Here is a 22529-nt window from a genome sequence, read left to right on the forward strand (position 1 = left end):
AAGTAATAGGGACACTTAAATAAATACTGTAAAATAGTTGTCCTTCTTTGAAGAGACATCAATATCAATATGCTTATAATCTTATTTCTATGTTTACAAAAAATGAATTTTTATGTCATTGTTATGTAAGCATTGCTAACATTTGTATATGTATCAAAAACTAAGAAATAACATATGCAAGTTATCGGTAACTATTTTTACTTTGGCCGAGTATCATATTAAAGCATATTTCTTGGTGCACGTGTATTTTACATTATATATGTTTCTGCCAAGAGTGCAAAAAATGGCCTCCTTATTCTTTTTATTTGACGTTTTTATGTATATTTTAGAATTTTATGGATGGAGTTGTCTAACTTTAGAGGTTACATTATTCATATGCTGGACATGGTCACCACGGTATTGTAATGTATAACGAATAGGGAAACTTTAGGATGTCTCGTACAAGAGATTCTAAGTACTTCGCATTCATTGGTGTCAAATTCCGTGGTCCAGGCTCTCTCTCGCAAGCTACATATAGCCAAAGATGTTATTTTTTCGATCATTGAAGATTGTTTAGGGTAGACAGACGTTTCACTATTGAGACGGTTCACACCAAGACGGTTCACACCAATCCTGATATGGCTATTAAAAATGGAAATAAATTTGTTAACTTTCCTAAAAAATATCTAAAAAAATGGGAGTGAAACGTCCACACAATTGACAAATTGGGAGTGAAACGTCTAGGTGTGAACCGTCTTGGGAGTGAAACGTCTCAATAGCGAAATGTCTTGGGAGTGAAACGTCTGACATTCTTTGTTTAGCACGACATTATTGTTGTGTGTACATGTTTGTGGAATAAATAGTTTAGTCTATTTGACCATTATCAACTAAGGTGGTTTTGAACAGTAATCCTACTTAAATACTCTATAACCACCCTTAGGATATTTTGTCTCCTTTTTAAATTTGTATTTTGGCGTCTTATCTGTGATATGCTGACTTTATAACCTCTACTTCCCTTTCAAAATTCCATTTCATTTAGTTCCGCCCAATGTTTTCTCGTTTAGGAAACAAACTTTCTTTTACTTGGGGACCATAACTGTTATCTAATAAAAACGAAAGTGCTCTACAAACTTCGTCACAGGGTAATGTTAAATTGTAAATCTGAGTATATTTTGTTACAGGTAAATTTAGTGATATACAGGTAAATTTGAATGTACCTGTAAATTTAGGGGTTTGCCTAAATACGAAAGTGAGATTTTTGATGAAAGTGAGCGAAAGTGAGCGAAAGTGACTTTTAAAATATTAATTGTAACCTTTTAATAGACTTTTACAATAAAATTGCAGTTTGTAGACGTATATTATTAGAAATTACTTATATTTATTATAAAAAATAATCATAATGATGATTTATTCGGTTTTTATTTGCATAATTTATATACACAAATTCTTATATCTTCCTTTCGCTTACATTGAAAAATACGAAAATGACTTATAAAATATAAAATATACCGATTATATATATTGCTATATATTTTCATTTTTGGGTCATGTTTTTACAACTTGAATAATTATTCTGGAAGAACGAAGTGCTCGAATGATCAGAAATTTTGCACAAAGATTAGTGGTCTAAACCCATATCAAATGTTACATTTATCTGGAAAAAATATTTTCAGTCCCATCATGTCAAAAAGCCTCAGTGGAGTCCCTTTAACCAAATGAATTGCTTATTTCAGACATTTTTTTCAATGTTTAAATTCTTATATTTTGTTTCATTATATAAAATGCTGCGTTGACTAGTAAAAGCATTGCAAACAGTAACAAAATGTAGCTCGTCTTCAACATCATCTGAGTTGCATGCCTCGCAAAAAATTCTATCGGACTTGATTTTTTTATATCTCCCGGTTTCTATTTGTAATTTGTGAGAACATACATTTGTACTTATCCATAACTTTATAAAACAAGCTCTAATATCTTTATCGTTGATTACTGCTAAATAAAGTTCACTACAAAATTTTGTTTTAAACACTGCATAAGTACGTAGTTTTCCATCATTATCTACCGAATTTTTCAATTTATCTATAAATTGTATTTTAAAAGTACTCGTACAATAATATATAAATTCTTATCATTATATTGTCTTTCGGGTACTATTCTAAATGTATTCTAGTCATTGTTAAATGTATTCACTAGTATTTACGAGTAAAAGAAGAAGACAAATTATAGCTAAAAACACAGAGAGCAATGAAGAGTAATCCTGCAAACCTACAACTGCCCGTTTGGACTGACTGAAGTTGAGCAGGGTGAAAACGTAGCCAGGGAGTTTATATCAAGGTTCAATGCTAAGAGAGGAGAAAGAGTACTTATAGTAGTCGGAGGCATTATAATCAGAATCTATAATCCTTTTATTTCTGTTTGCAATATTTCATATGTGATACTTCAAATGATACTGTCAATATTGCATATGATTACAAAAAGTCAAACGTAAAAACAAGTAATAGGTACACTTAAATAAATACTGTCTCTTTGAAGAGACATCAATATCAATATGCTTATAATCTTATTTCTATGTTTACAAAAAATGAATTTTTATGTCATTGTTATGTAAGCATTGCTAACATTTGTATATGTATAAAAAACTAAGAAATAACATATGCAAGTTATCGGTAACTATTTTTACTTTGGTCGAGTATCTTTTTAAAGCATATTTCTTGGTGCACGTGTATTTTACATTATATATGTTTTGCCAAGAGTGCAAAAAATGGCCTCCTTATTCTTTTTATTTGACGTTTTTTATGTTTATTTTAGAATTTTATGGATGGAGTTGTCTAACTTTGGAGGTAACATTATTCATATGCTGGACATGGTCACCACGGTATTGTAATGTATAACGAATAGTGAAACTTTAGGATGTCTCGTACAAGAGATTCTAAGTACTTCGCATTCATTGGTGTAAAATTTCATGTTCCATGCTCTCTCGCAAGCTACATATTATCAAAGATGTTATTTTTTCGATCCTTGGGGATTGTTTAGCACAACATTATTGTTGTGTGTACATGTTTGTGGTATAATTAGTCTATTTGACCATTTTCAACTAAGGTGGTTTTGAACAATATTCCTACTTAAATACTCTATAACCACCCTTAAGATATTTTGTCTCCTTTTGTCTCCTTTTTAAATTTGTATTTTGGCGTCTTATCTGTGATATGCTGACTTTATAACCTCTAATTCCCTTCCAAAATTCCATTTCATTTAGTTCCGCCCAATGTTTTCTCGTTTCGGACACAAGCTTTCTTTTACTTGGGGACCATAAATGTTATATTATAAAAACGAAAGTGCTCTACAAACTTCGTCACAGGGTTTAGTCTGGATTACCTGCCCTTTTCTCTCCGTTCAATAGTAATAAATTTTATATTACGACGGGAACCAGACTACACAGGGTTAAATCTGAGTATATGGTTACAGGTAAATATAGTGGTGTACAGGTAAATTTGAATGTACCGGTAAATTTAGTGGTGTTCAAATTTAGTGTAAATTTAGTGATCATCGCAGTAAAGTTGAAATTTTATAGATATAGATCAAATTTGACCTTAAATCAGACACTGCATTGATTAATCGGTTTTTACACAATTATTTATTAATACAGATTAGCAAAATGAAAATATATACTGTACTGTATAGAAAGTTATTATTCTGACACCGTTTGATAAGGGAAACAACTCTGAGTTTTTTTTTATAGAAAGACTTCCGTGTTTATAAAGGTGGGGTGTGGCAGGAGAAGGTGCTAAAATCGATAATTTAAAGGTACATTTTCTATAGTTCAGCTGGTGAAGCCTGCCTTTTACTGTGTCAAGTTCGTCGCGGGTATATTCATTTTCATTTGTTATAACTTAACAATGGCTTAAAACAAATTGGCGTTATATTTTTACATTTAAAAAATATATTTTATCAGCTTAAAAAGTTAAATCTGGAATTATTTTGCTGTCATCCATTGAACAATGACGAGAAGGCTTCACAATCATGAATAGTTTATGTGGTAGCTTCTTGCCACACCAAAGTAATAATTTCTGAACATAACAAACATAAATTTTTATTTTAATTTAAATGATTTAATCATTAAAAAATGTATACTGTACTTGTGTTTTAGAGCTTTTTGAAGAAATGAGACTAATGAATATTGAATAGGGAGGGGGATATTGTTTTGGCGTTGTTCGCCCGTCCGCCTGTCCTGTCGCTCTCACGGGACAGTAATAATGTGGCTAGAGGGACAATAGGTAACTGTTCTTTCTCTTTGATGTCATTCATTCTGTAATGCTTTTATGTGGCTAAAAAGAACAATAGAGAGAACAATAGAGAAGCCACAATATTACTGTCCTGTTAGAACATCTGTCAAGCCTTCCGTCAGAATTTCGTTTCTGCACTAGTTCTCTGCAACTACTGGCTGGAATTCAACAAAACTTTATGTTCCTGTCAGACCCTTTAACTCAGAGTTATGGCCCTTGATTAGTCATGCAGTATGCATATAGAGCAAAAATTGTTTCCCTGCTACTACTCTGCAACTACAGGCTGAAATTCAACGAAACTTTATGGGAACATTCAATACCAAGAGGAGATGCGCATATCGTCGCCTTGTTTCGGTCAGACACTTTAACTCAGAGTTATGGCCCTTGATTAGTTATGCAGTATGCATATAGAACAATATTTGTTTCCAAGCTACCTCTCTGCAACTTCTGGCTGGAATTCAATGAAACTTTATGGGAACCCTCAATACCAAGAGGAGATGGGCATATCGCCACCTTGTTCTGGTCAGACACTTTAACCTTGATTAGTTATGCTGTATACATAGAGCAATAATCGTTTCCATGCTTCATCTCTGTAACTACTGGCTGGAATTCAATTAAACTTTATGGGAATCATCAATAGCAAGAGGAGATGCGCATATTGTCGGCTGGTTTCAGTCAGACCCTTTAACTCAGAGTTATGGCCTTTGATTAGTCATGCAGTATGCATATGGAACAATATTTGTTTCCAAGCTACCTCTCTGCAACTTCTGGCTGGAATTCAATGAACTTTATGGGAACCTTCAATACCAAGAGGAGATGGGCATATTGTCGCCTTATTCTGGCCAGACACTGAAACTGAGAGTTATGGTCCTTGATTGGTTATGCAGTATTGTGCATATAGAGCAATTATTGTTTCCGCGCTACTTCTCTGCAACTACTGGCAGGAATTCAATTAAACTTTATGGGAACCATTAATACCAAGAGGAGATGTGCATATTGTTGCCTTGTTCATACCAGACCCTTCATTTCAGAGTTATGACCCTTGATTAGTTATGAAGTATGCATATAGAGCAATATTGCTATTTCTTTGCAACTGCTGTATCAATTTCAACAAAACTTTATGGCAACCATTGATACAAAAAGGCAATTAACTCTCATTGGCATGTCCAGATATTACTATTTAACACTGAGTTATGGCTCTGTTATTGCCCTGAATTTTTAACATGTACAAAGAATGTTACTGTTTATGCTATGATAAATTTATATATAAAGCCTTATGTCTTCAGTTGATGTGTTAGTAATAACCAGTACTCGGCGGGGGATATAAATTCAACAAATTTGTTTGTTATCTGTTTATATTTTCCAATTTTTGTTAAGAGTTGATTGCATTCATCAATTTTATGAATAATTATGTATTCCAGATACAGGGATTAAATCAGTAGTCAAATATGAGCACATCAGCTTCATTCGAGAACATTGACGAGTTTGAGACGGCAATTGCATCAGTGAGAAATGATGCCGACAGCACTACGTATGTTATCGTACAACACATAGACGGTGATCCAGCTAAAGTTTGTGTTTTGAAAACAGGGGATAGTGTGGATGAGTTGGCTGAACTAGTTGACAGCTCACAGGTGTGAACATTGTCTTAAAATTTTCATTGTGTTTTTAAATGTCCAAAATTAAAGCTGGATTTTCTGGTAATGTCTTGTCAATGTCATAAGGTAGAAATCATTCCGGTCAGTATGTTACCTAATATTAAATGTCTGTGTGCTTTTATATGCTCATTTTAAGAAAAAGGATCAGATCATTATGTAATCACCCTGATAAGGTCAAGATGATAAAATGTCCAGATTCCGCAGAATATAATTATCTTCCACATGCATGGATAAATTATGTTAGTATAGTCTGATAAAAATGTTCACTTCCACAGAGACATAGTTCAATGTGTTTTAATAAGGTCTCTTTATCAAAGGTCAAGGTGGCAAAGTGTTGCACACTAAATTCAGATACCTGATGTCAAGGTCAATGGTCTGATAATAATAGGAAAATGTGTGAAAGAACAGGTTAAAAATGTTCACAATCATGGGATTGAGTATTATCAGCATAATTTAGTTATTACATGCACGGTCAAGGTCACAAAATGTAAAGATTTTGCCCTTCAATGCATAGATCCCTGACTAGTCAGATTAGTGGATACAATAAAAATGTCACCGCAACATATTTGTTAACAAAAGAGCACATGTTAAATCTATTGTTATTCAACTAAAAGGTCAAGAGTAGGGATCTGTTAATACAACAACTTAATTGGCTATCATCAGGAAACACATGATTACTGATAGCTCTTGTTTCTCTGTATGCTTATTTCTTTACATGATAATCATCAAACATCTTACCGTATTCAAACATTACCGTATTCAAACATTACCGTATTCAAACATCTTACCGTATTCAAACATATTATCGTATTCAAACATATTACCGTATTTAAACATCTTACCGTATTCAAACATATTACCGTATTCAAACATCTTACCGTATTCAAACATTTTACCGTATTCAAACATCTTACCGTATTCAAACATTTTACCGTATTCAAACACCTTACCGTATTCTTTTTATAAGCTCTTTTCTGAGCCATAAGTGAGAAAGATACTAAGTCAATTGACATTTGCAATTTGAAAGTTTTTTTTATATACATGTACAATGTTCTTATGATTTAATGCATTAATGATGTTGTATTTGATTTAGGTGATGTATATTCTAAATGATGTTGTATTTGATTTAGGTGATGTATATTCTAGCAATGATGTTGTATTTGATTTAGGTGAAGTATATTCTAGCAATGATCTTGTATTTGATTTAGGTGATGTATATTCTAGCTGATGTTGTATTTGATTTAGGTGAAGTATATTCTAGCAATGATGTTGTATTTGATTTAGGTGATGTATATTCTAAATGATGTTGTATTTGATTTAGGTGATGTATATTCTAGCAATGATGTTGTATTTGATTTAGGTGATGTATATTCTAGATGATGTTGTATTTGATTTAGGTGATGTATATTCTAGCAATGGTTTTGTATTTGATTTAGGTGATGTATATTCTAAATGATGTTGTATTTGATTTAGGTGATGTATATTCTAGCAATGGTTTTGTATTTGATTTAGGTGATGTATATTCTAAATGATGTTGTATTTGATTTAGGTGATGTATATTCTAGCAATGATGTTGTATTTGATTTAGGTGATGTATATTCTAGCAATGATCTTGTATTTGATTTAGGTGATGTATATTCTAGCAATGATGTTGTATTTGATTTAGGTGATGTATATTCTAGCAAGATATGAGAGTACATTTGACATGTCTACAACTGTGAAATTTGTTTACTTCAGATGGTAAGTAGTTTACTCATACGTCTTTGTATAAATAAGCTGCACCTAGAGGGGTTGTCATTGTTGTAGAGATAAAGGTGCCCTGAAGTTGTAATTGTCCTGGCATTGTTATTGCTCTCTGATTGTTATTGCCCTCTCTGGTTTGTTATTGATCTGGGGTTGTAATAGCCCTCTGGTTGTCATTGCCTTAGGGTTGTTATTGATCTGGGGTTGTTTTTGCCCTCTGGGGTTGTTATTGCCCTGGGGTTGTTATTGCTCTGAGGTTGTAATTGCACTTAGAGGGTTGTCATTGTCGTACTAATAAATGTGCCCTGGGGTTGTTATTGCCATAGGGTTGTTATTGCTCTGGGGTTGGTTGTTATTGCTCTGGGGTTGTCATTGCCTTGGGGTTGTTATTGCTCTGGGGTTGTTATTGCCATAGGGTTGTTATTGCCCCGGGGTTGTTATTGCCATAGGGTTGTTATTGCCCTGGGGTTGTTATTGCCATAGGGTTGTTATTGCCCTGGGGTTGTTATTGCCATAGGGTTGTTATTGCCCTGGGGTTGTTATTGCCATAGGGTTGTTATTGCCCTGGGGTTGTTATTGCCATAGGGTTGTTATTGCTCTAGGGTTGTTATTGCCATAGGGTTGTTATTGCTCTGGGGTTGTTATCGCTCTGGGGTTGTAATTGCCCTGGGGTTGTTATTGCTCTCTAGTTGTCATTGCCTTAGGGTTGTTATTGATCTGGGGTTGTTTTTGTCCTCTGGGGTTGTTATTGATCTGGGGTTGTTCAAAAATGATGTCATACCAATTAAAAATAAGAGATATGCTTACATTTGAATATCGATTAGCATCCTTCGTCATTTTCATTGTCTCTGTTGGTGTTTTTCTCGAGGTCGACACAAACTTCCATTTGTGTACAGTTCTCTTGCTGCGTCAGTGCAGCCATTTATATCTTACAATTTCAGGCATGCATCTTAAGCTTACTAGCTGTATATTATAAAGTACGAAACGGATAACGTTCAAATTTATAATGATGTTACATTATGGTGTCAGCACATAAGCAGAGGCAGTTTGGTATACAACAGTTTTCGCCAATTTAGGGAGTCAACAGAGATATTAACACAACTCATTGCAGTCAAGAAATTGGTTGCTACTGGGGTACCTACCAAGGACTAATTAAACATGATTTTTTTTCAAATAAAATACATCAATGTAAACCTTATTATTATTTGAACATTTATTTTTTATCGAGCATTATCTTATTTCATTAACTTAGAAATGTTCCGGCTTGGCTTGTTACACAATGGAGGTAGAGAATAGTTGAAGGCACTGTTACAGTACAGTTGTTTATTTCATAGAACATGTTCTGGTTTTATAGGCTTGGGGATGATGTTGCATTTACAAAGAAAGGGAAGTTTGGTGTAGTACATGGCAGCATTCAGGAGAAGTTTAACCCTTACCATCTATTTATAGAAACTGGCTCCGTGGATGACTTCCAGACCGAGAAAATTTTACAGCAGGTAAGTTCATTTATCTTCTAGTTGTTAAAAGATGAGGAAATTTATTTGATGTGTAATTGTGCTATCCTGACTGTCGAAACTTGTATATCACAGAAATTTAAGAGGGATTTTTGTTTCCCCATTATTGCTGGAGACGTGCCAAAAGGTCCTTCTGGCAATTATAGAAAATATCACAAAGTTGAATTAGACAGAAGTTTAAGTCATTGTGCAATATCTTGTATTTGAGTGTATATTGATTGAATGTAGGTTCATTACTGAATTTATTGAACAAGTTTTAATAAAGTAATACAATGCAATGCTTTATCCATTGAGTTCAATAAATTCAGGAATGAACTTACACAAATATAATATTCTGTTTATCACATACCCAAAATAAAGACTGTTTAAAGTGAAAAAGAATCATTTTTCATTGATGCGCCTGTTACTCAGTCTCTTGGTGCAAGATCCTTGAAAGGATTGTTATTTATTGTATATTACAACTTGAAGAAAACACAGGTCCTTTGTTTATTGTATAATACAGCTTGAAGAAAACACAGGAAAGAAATCAAAAGTCCTTGAAAGCATTAATGCTTATTGTATATTATAGCTTAAAAAATATGAAGAAGAAACCAAAAATCATTGAAAGCATTATTGTTATGGCTGGAAAAAAAACACAGGAAAGATTTTGAAAGTCCTTGAAAGCATTAATGTTTATTGTATATCATAGCTTAAAAAAATATGAAGAGGAAACCAAAAATAATTGAAAGCATTACTGTTATAGCTGGAAAAAAAACACAGGAAAGATTTTGAAAGTCCTTGAAAGTATTAATGTTTATTGTATATTACAGCTTGAAGAAAACACAGGAAAGAAATCAAAAGTCCTTGAAAGTACAGCTGGACATCAGATGAGGGGCTTTACAGCCACACAACTACCTGACAGAGAACGATCTGCTAAAACTGGTAATTTTACAATTATTTCGTTAATATAACTTACGTGTATATATGCAGTAACTAAAGACATGAGCATAACTGATACAAAATAAAAATAAAACATTTTGTAACTTAGGCGGAAATAGCTCCCTGTTCATGATTTATTTGACTGTTCTGACCGTATATTTTGCTCATGATTTTCATGTTACTATATAAATGGTAGTTACCTTTTCTACCAGTATAGAACTTATACTCAAATAGTTAATTAGATTTCTTTCACAGTTTAGAACAAAACAAGTCCTCATGTAAAGTGTGTCCTGATTTTACTGCTTGCTCCTCATTTTTAGCTCGGCTATTGTAAAGAATAGGGAGAGCTATTGTACTTGCCTCCATGTAGGTGTCATACTTTGGTCAAGTTTTTTAGTACTGAAGGGAATTAGTTTAAACTTCACACACTTATTCTCTATGGTCACTAGACACAGGGAGACATAATCCATTCAGTTTTGTCAATAGATCAGTTTCCTTTCTTGTGAACAGTCAATCTCCTAAGCAGTGATCTCCCTTTACAGCAGGATTAGATCTCTGCCATCACAACATTTTCGTCAAGATTTTTGACAATATGAATTTTTTCAATTTTTATATTTATTTTAAAAAGTAAACACGGTTTTGCTAATGTTTCAAGACTATAATGTATTAGATGTAAACTAAAATAAAAAATAATTTCGAAAACTTAAATATTATCAATAATATGAGAATTTTTTTTAATAATGCACCGTTTCATTCCAAAACAATGGCCGCTTTTGAAAAAAGATATTATTAAAGAAATTTATTTTTCATTATTTTGTATACTTTTGATAATTTTTTGAGAAAATATAACGGACGTAGGTACAAAAAGTTAAAAATAAAATAGAAAGACAAAAATGACGTTAGATTTTCTATGTAATGGTCAATATTTACATTTGAATTTCGACGTTACGTCATGTGACTTTCATCATCATGTGACGTCTGTGAAGGCAGTGATTACAATTCTGCCAAGGGAAGGAGTGTGAGGAGTTTGGTAACCAGTATGATTGTCAGATTGTGTAATAAGAAAAGAAGTTCATTGCTGTATATTTTATTTTAATTTTCATGATACGTAGAGGAGGAAAGTGATCTTAGTAAGTACATGTATCTAGTACTATAATTATTGTTTCATGTCTTGTCATCCACCTACCCATACGTTTCATGTGAGATACTTTGTACCCGTGTATTGTTATTTCTTTAAACATGTATAACATCATCATCTTATCTGTAATAAATGCTGGAACTAAAAGTAATTAGAGTTCAGTATAGAACCAGACCAATCTTAACACTGTTACATACAGATTGACGAGTGTCCTAGTAGAATAAAGTCCACTTTTAACAATATTCTGCTCAAAACCATTTACCGCTCAAAACGAAATACCACTCAAAACGAAATCTCGCTCATAAGGATATACTGATCAAAACAATATACCGATCAAAACAATTTACCGATCTAAACGAAATACCGCTCATAAGTAAAAAATACTGATCAAAACAATATACCGATCAAAACGAAATACCACTCATAAGGATATACTGATCAAAACAATATACCAATCAAAATGATATACCGCTCTAAACGATATACCGCTCTAAACGATATACCGCTCAAAACAATATACCGCTCAAAACAATATACCGCTCATAATGATATACCGCTCAAAACAATATACCGCTCATAATGATATACCGCTCAAAACAATATACCGCTCATAATGATATACCGCTCAAAACAATATACCGCTCATAATGATATACCGCTCAAAACAAATATACCGCTCAAAACAATATACCGCTCAAAACAATATACCGCTCAAAACAATATAACGCTCATAATGATATACCGCTCAAAACAATATACCGCTCAAAACAATATACCGCTCAAAATGATATAACGCTCAAAACGATATACCGCTCAAAACAACATACCGCTCATAATGATATACCGCTCAAAACAATATACGGCTCAAAACGATATACCACTCTAAAACAATATAACGCTCAAAACGATATACCGCTAAAAACAATATACGGCTCAAAACGATATACCGCTCAAAACAATAAAACGCTCAAAACGATATACCGCTCTAAACAATATACGGCTCAAAACAATATACCGCTCATAATGATATACCCTCTCAAAACAATATATCGCTCAAAACAATATACCGCTCAAAACAATATACCGCTCATAATGATATACCGCTCAAAAACAATATAACGCTCAAAACGATATACCGCTTAAAAACAATATAACGCTCATAATGATATACCGCTCAAAACGCTATACCGCTGAAAACAATATACTGCTCAAAACAATATACTGCTCAAACCAATATACTGCTGAAAACGATATATCGCTCAAAACAATATAACACTCAAAACGATACTGTATAAGTACTTATTTCTGTGGGCTTAATATTCTGCGATTTTTGTTAAAATAAGGGGTTTTAAATTTCTAAACCAAAGAAAAAGTGAATATTGAAATATTTTATGTTACAGCAAGAATGCTACCAATAATGCAGAAATGTGATCCTTTACTGTATATATAAATACATGTTTTTCTAGCTGTCTAAAGAGAAAGTTAATAAATTGCTCATTATGTTTCCAAGCCATACTTCATTGTCTCAACATATGAGCCGCGCCATGACAAAACCAACATAGTGAGTTTGTGACCAGCATAGATCAAGACCAGCCTGCGCATCCCCACAGTCTGATCAGGATCCATGCTGGTGGCAAACGCACTATGTTGGTTTTGTCATGGCGCGGCTCAATTATGTTGTGGCCTGTTGAAATTAGAATCTCTCTAAGAGTACTTATACATGAACCAATAATGGCATGTCTATGTTCATTGTGTAGAGGCAATTAAGTTTAAATATCCATACAGTTTGACCATTCTCTGTTCTTGAATTTTGTAAAAAAACAAACAAGTAACATATAATAACATACAATTCTATATTATATCATTTCTGTTACAATTGTTCATTTTAGATAAAGAGACTTACAATTCTTTAAAAAAAGGCCATTTGTTAAAGAAAAATAAAAGGCACAGGTTTAGAGAGGGAGGGGAAAAAAGCCAATCTGCTCTTTTTTTTTGTTCTTGAAATTTTGCTTATTGACTAATGGAAGTAAGCTACATGAAGATAAGAAAAAAAGTAAGGTTTTCTTTAACTTCATTGTGGATGATCTGCCTTTGAATTAAGCAACAAAAAAGTATATATCAGGGGCAGATAACTCAAAGTCAAGAATAGTGACCCCCAATTTTTTTCCGCTTAAATGTTATGTTATCATATTCTAACAACATGCCAAGTTTAAAGAAAATCTATTTAAGAGTTTGCCTATAATAAATTATGTCTACATGAAAACTCCCGCAAAACATCTTTGATTGCTAAATTATTTTGGCATTAAAATATTTCCTCACATATACAATGGATTGTACATAATTTCAAAGTCGGGGCCTTTTACATGTAATAAATCAACAGGTAAAATAAACAGGCAAAAGGTTAAATGAGAAACGGTCTGTGATAGTTACTAACATGATCATTCTACTGAACTATAAAGTTGTTGATTATCATGGTAAAAATTCTGTACATCTTCTTTCAGGTCCCCTGATGTCTAGCGTAGGTGCTACTGTAGCTATAAATGAGGATGTTCTTGAAGCTATTGCCAAGGTTAGACAAGATGAACAGCCAGAGAAATGGCTTGTTGCAGAGTACATGTAAGTCTTACAAGATTTCCTTTATACAGTGAAACTCTGCAGAGTACATGTAAGTCTTACAAGGTTTCCTTTATACAGTGAAACTCTGCAGAGTACATGTAAGTCTTACAAGGTTTCCTTTATACAGTGTAACTCTGCAGAGTACATGTAAGTCTTACAAGGTTTCCTTTATACAGTGAAACTCTGCAGAGTACATGTAAGTCTTACAAGGTTTCCTTTATACAGTGTAACTCTGCAGAGTACATGTAAGTCTTACAAGATTTCCTTTATACAGTGTAACTCTGCAGAGTACATGTAAGTCTTACAAGATTTCCTTTATACAGTGTAACTCTGCAGAGTACATGTAAGTCTTACAAGATTTCCTTTATACAGTGAAACTCTGCAGAGTATATGTAAGTCTTACAAGATTTCCTTTATACAGTGTAACTCTGCAGAGTACATGTAAGTCTTACAAGATTTCCTTTATACAGTGAAACTCTGCAGAGTACATGTAAGTCTTACAAGATTTCCTTTATACAGTGAAACTCTGCAGAGTACATGTAAGTCTTACAAGATTTCCTTTATACAGTGAAACTCTGCAGAGTACATGTAAGTCTTACAAGATTTCCTTTATACAGTGAAACTCTGCAGAGTACATGTAAGTCTAACAAGATTTCCTTTATACAGTGAAACTCTGCAGAGTACATGTAAGTCTTACAAGATTTCCTTTTTACAGTGGAACTCTGTTATAACAAACTCCGATATAATGCAAACTCGGATATAAGGACCTTCACCCCCCCCCCCACCCACCCCACCCCCAACTAGGTGCCAATTTTCCTCCTTCTTTGTTATATATTAAAACCTTTGTTTGTAGTATGCCTGCTTATAGTGTAAACTCAGTTACAAAAAAAAAGTTCAAAAAAGCATTATTTGTAAAGATATTACCAAATTTATATTTTATGTAAATAAAGGGAGGGTATTGTAAATCTATTTCCAATAAAGTCTAAGCCAAATTTTTCAATAAGAAATTAATGGATATATATTGATGATTACATATAATGCAAATACACATTTACAGTACATATTTAACATAGTCTTGGATATTTGGATTTTTTTTCGAAGAATAATTATATACATACATGTATATAAAATTTCACTGAAGTGTTGTTACATCCTTAATTACCACATACAGGATCTTTAACTTTGGTTTTTTGAAGATCTATTTTACACATTTGGAGGGGAAGCTGCCTAATGGAACATCAACTACACAAAATCTGTGCCTAAAGACCACCTTTGATTGAAACTTAATCTTCAGAAAAAACTGTGTTAAAAGACCATCTTTAATTGAAACATTACATACTGAAAACGTGGGCTTAAAGACCACCTTTGATTGAAACCTAACCTTCAGTAAAAACCTGTGTTAAAAGACCATCTTTAATTGAAACATTACATACTGAAGACCTGGATTAAAAGACCACCTTTGATTGAAACCTAACCTTCAGTAAAAAACTGTGTTAAAAGATCATCTTTAATTGAAACATTACATACTGAAAACATGGGCTAAAAGACCACCTTTGATTGAAACTTAACCTTCAGAAAAAACTGTGTTAAAAGGCCATCTTTAATTGAAACATTACATACTGAAAACCTGGGTTAAAAGACCACCTTTGATTGAAACTTAACCTTCAGAAAAAACTGTGTTAAAAGACCATCTTTAATTGAAACATTACATACTGAAAACGTGGGCTAAAAGACTGCCTTTGATTGAAACCTAACCTTCAGAAAACCTGTGTTAAAAAACCATTTTTAATTGAAACATTACATACTAAAAACCTGGGCTAAAAGACCATATTTGATTGAAATAAAACCCTGTGCTTAACAACCATCTCTGATAAAATCATAAACCACAGAAAATCAGTCAAGGTTTTTTATGCCCCTATCATGATTTTGGTATGTTTAATGAGAATAATGTTTCTATTTAAAGGGATGGAAGTCCTAAAGGTCCCATTGTGCTAACAGCGACTGGTGAAGGAGATAGTGATGAAATTGTTGAAGTTCTAACTGAAGATAAACCAATGTATGCCTTGTACAGAACCTCTGATGTTGTAGATGATATTACCATAGTCAAGTTTGTTTACATCATATGGTAGGTAGCATTTTCAATGTCAAGTTTGTTTACATAATAATTATGGTAGGTAGCATTTCCAATGTCAAGTTTGTTTACATCATAATTATGGTAGATAGCATTTTCAATGTCAAGTTTGTTTACATAATAGTTATGGTGGGTAGTATTTCTAATGTCAAGTTTGTTTACATAATAATTATGGTAGGTAGCATTTCCAATGTCAAGTTTGTTTACATCATATGATAGGTAGCATTTTCAATGTCAAGTTTGTTGTACATCATAATTATGGTAGGTAGTATTTCCAATGTAAAGTTTGTTTACATCATAATTATGGTAGGTAGTATTTCTAGTGTCAAGTTTGTTTACATCATAAGTATGGTAGGTAGTATTTCCAATGTAAAGTTTGTTTACATCATAATTATGGTGGGTAGTATTTCTAATGTCAAGTTTGTTTACATCATATGGTAGGTAGCATTTCTAATGTCAAGTTTGTTTACATCATATGGTAGGTATTGTTGACAATATTTCATCAGTTACAATAGTCAAGTTTGTTTACATACTTTGGTTGGTTAAGTATTTCCAGTGTCAAGTTTGTTTACATCATGTGGTAGGTATCATTAACATTACAACAATTACAAGTTTGTTTACATCATATGGTAGGTATTGTTGCAATTACAATACTAAAATTTGTTTAAAAATCAACATCGTCTTGAAATACTATATAGAGAATACTTGAGATTGGCAACCACCTTGAATATGGTATAGTCAAAACAAACCACCTGGAATACTGTAAAAAGGGAATCCTTTAGATCAGCAATTTCCAGTCACTGCCTGGAATACTGTAACTAGAACTCCGCGAGTCGGATGTGTCGCCTTGTGAACAATGTAGTTTAGGAGAAATAGCCAGGACAAAAATGAAATATGAAAAATAACAAAGGGCAATAACTAAATAAATAATAAGTGCAGAGCAGCATATCTGTGCACTGCATTTCTTATCAATAAGATCTATCATTCTATGATGTTTCAAGTCCATAGCTTTCATACTTGAGGAGAAATGACCAGGACAAAAATAAAGTAAGAAAATCAACAAAGGGCAATAACTCAAAAAATAAGAAATGCAGAGTATCAGTTCTTATGCACTGCACTTTTTCTTAATGAGATCTATCATCCTATGAAGTTTCAAGTCCATAACTTTTATACTTTCGGAGAAATGGCCTGGACAAAAATTAAGTATGAAAATTAACAAAGGGCCATAACTCAAAAATTAAGAAATGCAGAGTACCGATTCTTGTGCACTGCACTTCTTCTTAATGAGATCTATCATCCTATGAAGTTTCAAGTCCATAGCTTTTATACTTAAGGAGAAATGGCCCGGACAAAATTAAAGTATGAAAATAAACAAAGGGCAATAACTCAAAAAATAAGAAATGCAGAGTACCTGTTCTTGTGCACTGCACTTCTTCTTAATAAGACCTATCATCCTATGAAGTTTCAAGTCCATGGCTTTTATACATTAGGAGAAATGGCCCGGACAAAAATAAAGTATGAAAATTAACAAAGGGCAATAACTCAAAAATTAGGAAGTGCAGAGTACCGGTTCTTGTGCACTGCACTTCTTCTTAATGAGATCTATCATCCTATGAAGTTTCAAGTCCATAGCTTTTTTAGTTTTAGAGAAATGGCCCGGACAAAATTAAAGTATGAAAATTAACAAAGGGCAATAACTCAAAAAATAAGAACTGCAGAGTACCGGTCCTTGTGCACTGCACTTCCGGTTATTGAAAGAAGCATGCATACCAAGTTTGAAGTCAATCAGACTTAAAGTGACTGAGTTATGCTCCGGACAAGCTTTAGGGGACGCCGACGACGACGCCGACAACGACGCCGACACAGACGCCGCCGACAAAAGTAACCCCTATATGTCACCTTTTCAAGGCGACACAAAAAGGGAATCATTGAGATCAGCAATATCCAGTCACTGCCTGGAATACTATAAAAAGGGAATCCTTGAGATCAGCAAATTCCAGTCACTGCCTGTGCCTTGCAATGTTGAAGAGACTTTATACCAAACTAATAAACAAATAATTTGTAATTAATAAATGGTGGCATGGCCAAGTTGTTAATGTGTCAGACTAGTAATCTATGGATCGCAAGCCGTGCAGGTTCAAAACCCTATCAGGGGCAAACAGTTGTTTTCTTGAGCAAGAAACTTTACACTTATTGTTCAGTACTGGTTGGTTACAGGATTGGATTGGGAAGTGTGTCTATAAGCTTATAGCTTCCTACACAATTGAACTAAAAAATAAATTCTATACAAACCAAATAATTTATTAATCTTACACATGAGCACAAAGTATTAAGATTTTTCTGGTTCTATATGTATATAAAAGTAAAACAAAAGACACAAAAAAACTTTTATTTGATTAAATCATAACCGTAATTTTTATAATTTTTATAATAACATAATTATACATATAACATATAGTACATGTATAACAAATTACCAGTTTTTTTGTCTTAAGCACACCATTCAGTTGTATAATTTGTAACATGTCAGTTTTCTTTTACAGGGTAGGAAATAGTGTTAAACCAATGACAAAAGCCAAGATATCAACCCATAAAGGAATTGCTGAAAGTACATTTGGACCTTTTCATGTTGCTATATTTGCCTCAGATCCCGCAGAAATTTCAGAGAAAGCTATTATAGAAAAGGTGAGAGTTACTATGTACAGTATATATCCTTGTAGAATAACAGTAATAAAAATTGAGGTAAATCACTGAAATAATAAATAAAAAAAAGAAATTATATTTCATTTGAGTTTTATAGATTAAATTTGACTTCTAGACAACGTATAATTAAAAAATATTTTATTTTGATGATGTTACAGAAATAAAATGTTAAGGATTAAAACTCGATTTGTGTCTTAATTTCTAAACAAAGTTTGTTTTTGTTGTTTATTTTAAACAGGTTTCTACAGCATCTGGGAGCAAGTCACATGTGAAATAGACATCAAACTATTATCATTGCAATCAACACCTGAATAGAATAGAACAGAATAGAATCTCCCAGTATCATACAGCAGATATTTTCAATTGTTTTTGTTATTGTCGTTTGTTTATATATATTTTTTACAGTTTAAATGGTGTTTTCTTTTTTTTTTGTGAAATTTGTTATCAGTTAATGTTCAATACATATCTTTTCTTTTGGGACCAAATTTTTTTAAAAATCCATTTTTGTATAGAAATATCCGCCTTTGCTTTATGTTAATAGGAGCCAGTCGGTACATTAGGTTTAGGTATCAATTTTAAACTGGGAACCAAACTGTAAATTGAATACACATTCAAAGCTTTGAAATGGGAAACAATTTTTATGCTGGAAATCAAACTGCAAAGTGGGACCAAGTCTTAACCTTAGAGTGTGAACCAGTCTAAAAATGAGAATAACCGTAGAGTGAACCAATTTTAAACTGAGAATAACCTTCGAGTGTGAACAAGTCTAAAACTGAAAATAACCTTCGAATGTGAACCAGTCTAAAACTGAGAATAACCTTAGAGTGTGAACCAGTCTAAAAATTAGAAAAACCTTCGAGTGTGAACCAGTCTAAAAATGAGAACTTTAGTATAAACAGGCAGCTATTCTCAACATAATTGCATGAACCAGTCTTTCAACCGAGAACTTTAATGTTAACCTAACATTAGTGTGAAACCAGTCATTAAACTGGGAACACTTGTTGGAACCAAATTATTTTAGAGTCTGACCAAGTGTAAATGTTAGACTGGGAACCAAAGTATATAGTCTCAATGTTTTGAATCTGAAAGGTCTGATATTACACCAAGAGCTCGTAAATCTTTATTTTTGCCATGTTGAGCATTTTTATTTTTTTAGGTTTCCATGGAATCCATTTTTTTTATATTGATCACATTGTCTTGGATCTCAAAGATCTTTTTATATTAATTATTTTTTTATCATTTTTCTGTAAAGTTTAATCATTGTGTGGAAATTATTGTACTTACTAACAAAAACTAGACATAGCATATAACCTTTTGTACACAGCTTTAAAAGTAGTATTATAGTGGTACTAATAAAATTGAATTTTTAAACCAGTCCATGATTGCCTGCAGAATTGTGTTTATTTTTATTCTAAAAATAGAATTTGAAACAACCAATCATATGCTTTAGATTACAAATTACAGTATTAGTATAAATAATATTAAAGTTGAAAACCAGTCTGTATTTGTATTCTGAACTTTTTTTTTGTCTACAAATTTGATTTGAAACATTCATATGCTTTAGATTATTAACTGGTTAACAGATAGATTTAGATAAGTTATGAATTTGTTAGATAATTACAGGACTGTCCATGTCTCCAACTGTGGCATTATATGTTTATAACAATATACATTATAGCACTGGTCTTGTTTGCTTAATCTACACAAAGATAGAGCTTTCTTATTGGTTACGTATAGGGAAATAAAAAACACCTTATTTCCGGGTCTTTCCCGGACGTTATGGCATGTATGAAATTTGGCAAACAATTTAATAATGATAATTCAAAACATGGGTGTAAAATTACGTATAGGAAAGATGTGAAGTCATATAGTTAAAATCTGTAACCACGGTAAAATTCTAACGCAAGTTCAATTTTCTTGGTGATTATAAGTTTCTTGTGTACGGCCATCTTAAATTTACAACAACAAAAAATGAAAAATATGATAATGATATCAGAACTTTGTGTTAATTATATCATCGTTGTGTTAAGTATATCATTGTTTTAGATTTTTTATTAATTTGTTTTGTTCCAGCATTAACATATACTGTTTTATGTTGTTATAAAAATGTCTAGATATATTGTTATTGAATTAAGAACAGCATTTTAGTTAAGGGGGAGAAAAAAAAAGCATTTAAGTTTTGGTGCTATAACTGTTAAGCTAAATGTAGATACAGTATTTATAAAGTGCCTGAAAAATCAAAATCTAGTCAAAATTTATGTTTTTATGCAAATGCCATATTTTAAAAACATTAGTAGACTTGTGATTTACCTTTGACATGCAGAGTTTATGTAATGGGTTTTTTCCAGCTTTGAATTTGGAACAGTCCAGTTTACGGGATTTAAAATATCAAAATTGAACTACTAATAGGATTAAACCTGATCAGGTTGCACAGAGGTACAGGATGGTCTAATCTATCATGGTAGCAAATAGGTGATAACTTTCCAACAGGATAATATGTAGCTGTAATATACCTTGTCGGTTTGCACATTGTATTTCACTGGTTCTGTTATACAAGTAATAGAAAGAGCATCAAAACCTGAGGCTATCTGATTTGTATGGGGTGGCGTAACCCCTGAGTATTTAACAGATTGCCTTGCGTTTTGATGTTCTTTCTCTTTTGTAGCATAGTCAAACATAAAAACACATTCCCTGTGGTCAAAATATGAAACCCCAGAAAAAGAGTAACCAATGACATTAAATTTTAGGCCACCTTTTGAATTGATGATACTTCTAGACCATCAGTGGTGTTTGCGTTTTTTACCTCGCACAAAGACTATGCGACATAACCTCAGTCTGCTTGGATTACTATATATAATAGCGGGTGGGTCATACATGTGAATGATCAAGTGCGAGATTTTTCTTTAAGGGAGGGAGATTTTAGAATTTACATTAAACAAAGAAGGAAATTCTGACATCAAAAATAGGAAGATTTCTTGAATTTGTCAAAATACCCCTTGTTTTAAAATAAATCTTTGAAAATATGGCTGCAGAAAGTTTGAGTCTCCTGCTAAAAGTGGGAGAGTTCACATGTATGATCAGTTTACCATTGACTTAAACACTTCACCACCTGGCTACCTGGTATATATTGTTAGTGGCACTATTTTTGTATTTTAATATTAAACTACCTTAATTTTGGATTGGACCGTTCCAGTATTAAAGCAGGATGAATCCATTTCACAAATTAGGCAGGTCAAAGGTTAAATGTAGTTATGACATTACATCTTGTCAATTAAATAATATAGAACATTTTATTAGCTAAGATAAAAATATTTTAACGTTACTTTCTGTGTGAACACAGTATCTGATTGTTTTATTGTTGTTTTCTTATACTAAACAGGGTTAATATAATGTTTGTATCTTAATCTAAAACTTACGATATGTTTTTTTGTTGATAGCTCAAAATAGAATAAATTTATGTGCTTATGAGGACATTGAAATACTTTTACATTTATGGCTTGAAATACACATGTGTAAAATACTTATATTGATATATGTAGTGTTTTGTGTAATGTTTTTTATGTTGGTGTACACTGATATTTTGTGTTGTTGTGTCATGTAAATTGTGTTTTAAACATGAAATATATTCGCTAAATTTGCGTAATTGATTTGCCTGACTGTCAATAATTACTTTAAAGTATATCAATATTAAAATACTGGAGTTCAACAGTCAATCAATTTGATAATAATGGTCAGTTCTGATTACATGGATACATGGCCTGTTCTGATTTTTATTGTGGATCCAGTGCAGTCATTTTTAGTATAGGTCAATGGCAGCCATTTTTATTGTGGATCCAGTTGCAGTCATTT

The 22529-nt window shown here is 32.6% G+C and overlaps 1 protein-coding gene across 2 annotated transcripts; it reads left to right on the top strand.

Annotated features, from left to right (window-relative positions):
- Nucleotides 1-3627: 3627 nt before the first annotated feature.
- Nucleotides 3628-21422, top strand: LOC132741996 (uncharacterized). 2 transcript variants are annotated; one of them, XM_060730272.1, is made up of 9 exons: nucleotides 3628-3780; nucleotides 5681-5893; nucleotides 7584-7657; nucleotides 9015-9156; nucleotides 9984-10095; nucleotides 13732-13846; nucleotides 15810-15971; nucleotides 18521-18662; nucleotides 18919-21422. In XM_060730272.1, exons 2-9 carry the CDS (start codon nucleotides 5708-5710, stop codon nucleotides 18955-18957), a joined length of 972 nt encoding a protein of 323 aa, XP_060586255.1. In that variant the 5' UTR covers nucleotides 3628-3780; nucleotides 5681-5707; the 3' UTR covers nucleotides 18958-21422. The 2 variants fall into 2 exon arrangements, with proteins under 2 accessions (XP_060586255.1, XP_060586256.1); XM_060730273.1 differs by having other exon boundaries at nucleotides 3699-3840.
- Nucleotides 21423-22529: the final 1107 nt, after the last annotated feature.

The sequence above is a fragment of the Ruditapes philippinarum genome, unplaced genomic scaffold (assembly GCF_026571515.1).
Source record: "Ruditapes philippinarum isolate M1 unplaced genomic scaffold, ASM2657151v2 ctg1205_1_1_1_1, whole genome shotgun sequence".
Taxonomy (NCBI): Eukaryota; Metazoa; Mollusca; class Bivalvia; order Venerida; family Veneridae; genus Ruditapes; species Ruditapes philippinarum.

Excerpts from the sequence above, each read along its gene's own strand:
- LOC132741996 (XM_060730272.1), top strand. The coding sequence starts at position 5,708 with ATGAGCACATCAGCTTCATTCGAGAACATTGACGAGTTTGAGACGGCA. Across the intron at positions 13,847-15,809 it reads TGGCTTGTTGCAGAGTACAT|GGATGGAAGTCCTAAAGGTC; the intron begins GTAAGTCTTACA and ends TTCTATTTAAAG. Across the intron at positions 18,663-18,918 it reads AGAAAGCTATTATAGAAAAG|GTTTCTACAGCATCTGGGAG; the intron begins GTGAGAGTTACT and ends TATTTTAAACAG.